This window comes from Echinococcus granulosus (assembly GCF_000524195.1).
Source record: "Echinococcus granulosus chromosome Unknown EG_S00205, whole genome shotgun sequence".
NCBI classification, from domain to species: Eukaryota; Metazoa; Platyhelminthes; class Cestoda; order Cyclophyllidea; family Taeniidae; genus Echinococcus; species Echinococcus granulosus.
The window spans coordinates 35,021-36,071 of NW_020170585.1; the positions used below are offsets into that span (position 1 = coordinate 35,021).

Genomic DNA, 1,051 nt, shown 5'->3' on the forward strand with positions numbered 1-1,051 from the left:
CCACTCATGAATTCAGGCATTTATGCATTTATGCATTTCCATGCATCTAGGTGATGGGTGGCAGAGCACCTGACACACTTGTGCGGATTGCGTAGGAGATAAAACGTCTTTGCCATCGCCACTTCGATTGCCTATACTTTCACAAAGTGCTGAAAACACTTTCCACTGCTTTGAGGGGAGGATCGCGTTTGCACGCATATGCTCATTCACGTTCGCCTTCACCATCATCCCATCTCTTCTCTTCTTCCTTTCTTTCCTTCAATTAGTGTGCGATTGAAAACTGTTGGTGCACTGGGCAGCCATGTTGTCAGTAAAGAGGGACACCACGATGTCGCTTCCACTACCGGATTCGTCTGCCTAGGTGACCAGTGTTCCCGTCATTGCTGCGTCAATGAGAATTTGATCCACGGAGAGAAGGCACTAAAACGAGGGCACCTGGAAGCTTGGCTGGAAGTGCAAGCAGACCACACGTTGTATTGCGTGGAGTCGGAGGACAAAGTCTATGTCGATAGGGCTGCAAAGGCTTGTGAAGGTAACACCGATTAATGGAGGCGCTTACATATCGTGTCAACATGCTTAGTGCGTTGGGCAAGGTGGTTGCTCATGCTGCAAGTAGCAGCATTCAGCCGTCGGTGGCATCCGCCTCCACTGTTAATGTCAGAGTGCTGATGGAGCATCAGCAGAAGCAGCTGCTGCATTTCGTCTCCACTTTGGATCATTAGGGTAATCCACGCCAACCTTAAGCAGCTGCAGCCCCTTCTACTCTTTCTTCCACCCAGCAGTAATGCAACGGTGAGTGGAGAGGAGGTGGGGAGAGGGGATTATCTGGAATGGGATGAAACGGAGCGAGTGCCTACGGCTAGCAAAGCTCTCTACCAGCATGGTATTTAGACAACACCAGTTGATGTAGCACGAAACTGACAAAATTACCAGTGGGAACGCTAGTGAGATGCAAGCTTCGCTCGGTCAATGAAGTGATGGTTTCATGGTCACGCAACACGCAACTGCTCCAAGGCACATGTGCCCAACATCCTTGTGAGAATAGACCAGA

At 50.0% G+C, this 1,051-nt stretch overlaps 1 protein-coding gene across 1 annotated transcript; it reads left to right on the top strand. All coding sequences in view use genetic code 11, as the record gives it.

Moving 5' to 3' along the window:
- Positions 1-198: 198 nt before the first annotated feature.
- On the top strand, positions 199-546 carry EGR_10279 (hypothetical protein; the record flags this gene model as incomplete). The annotated part of the gene is made up of 1 exon (XM_024499528.1): positions 199-546. The coding sequence occupies one exon, from the start codon at positions 199-201 to the stop codon at positions 544-546; it is 348 nt and encodes a 115-aa protein (XP_024346057.1).
- Between the last annotated feature and the right edge of the window lie 505 nt (positions 547-1,051).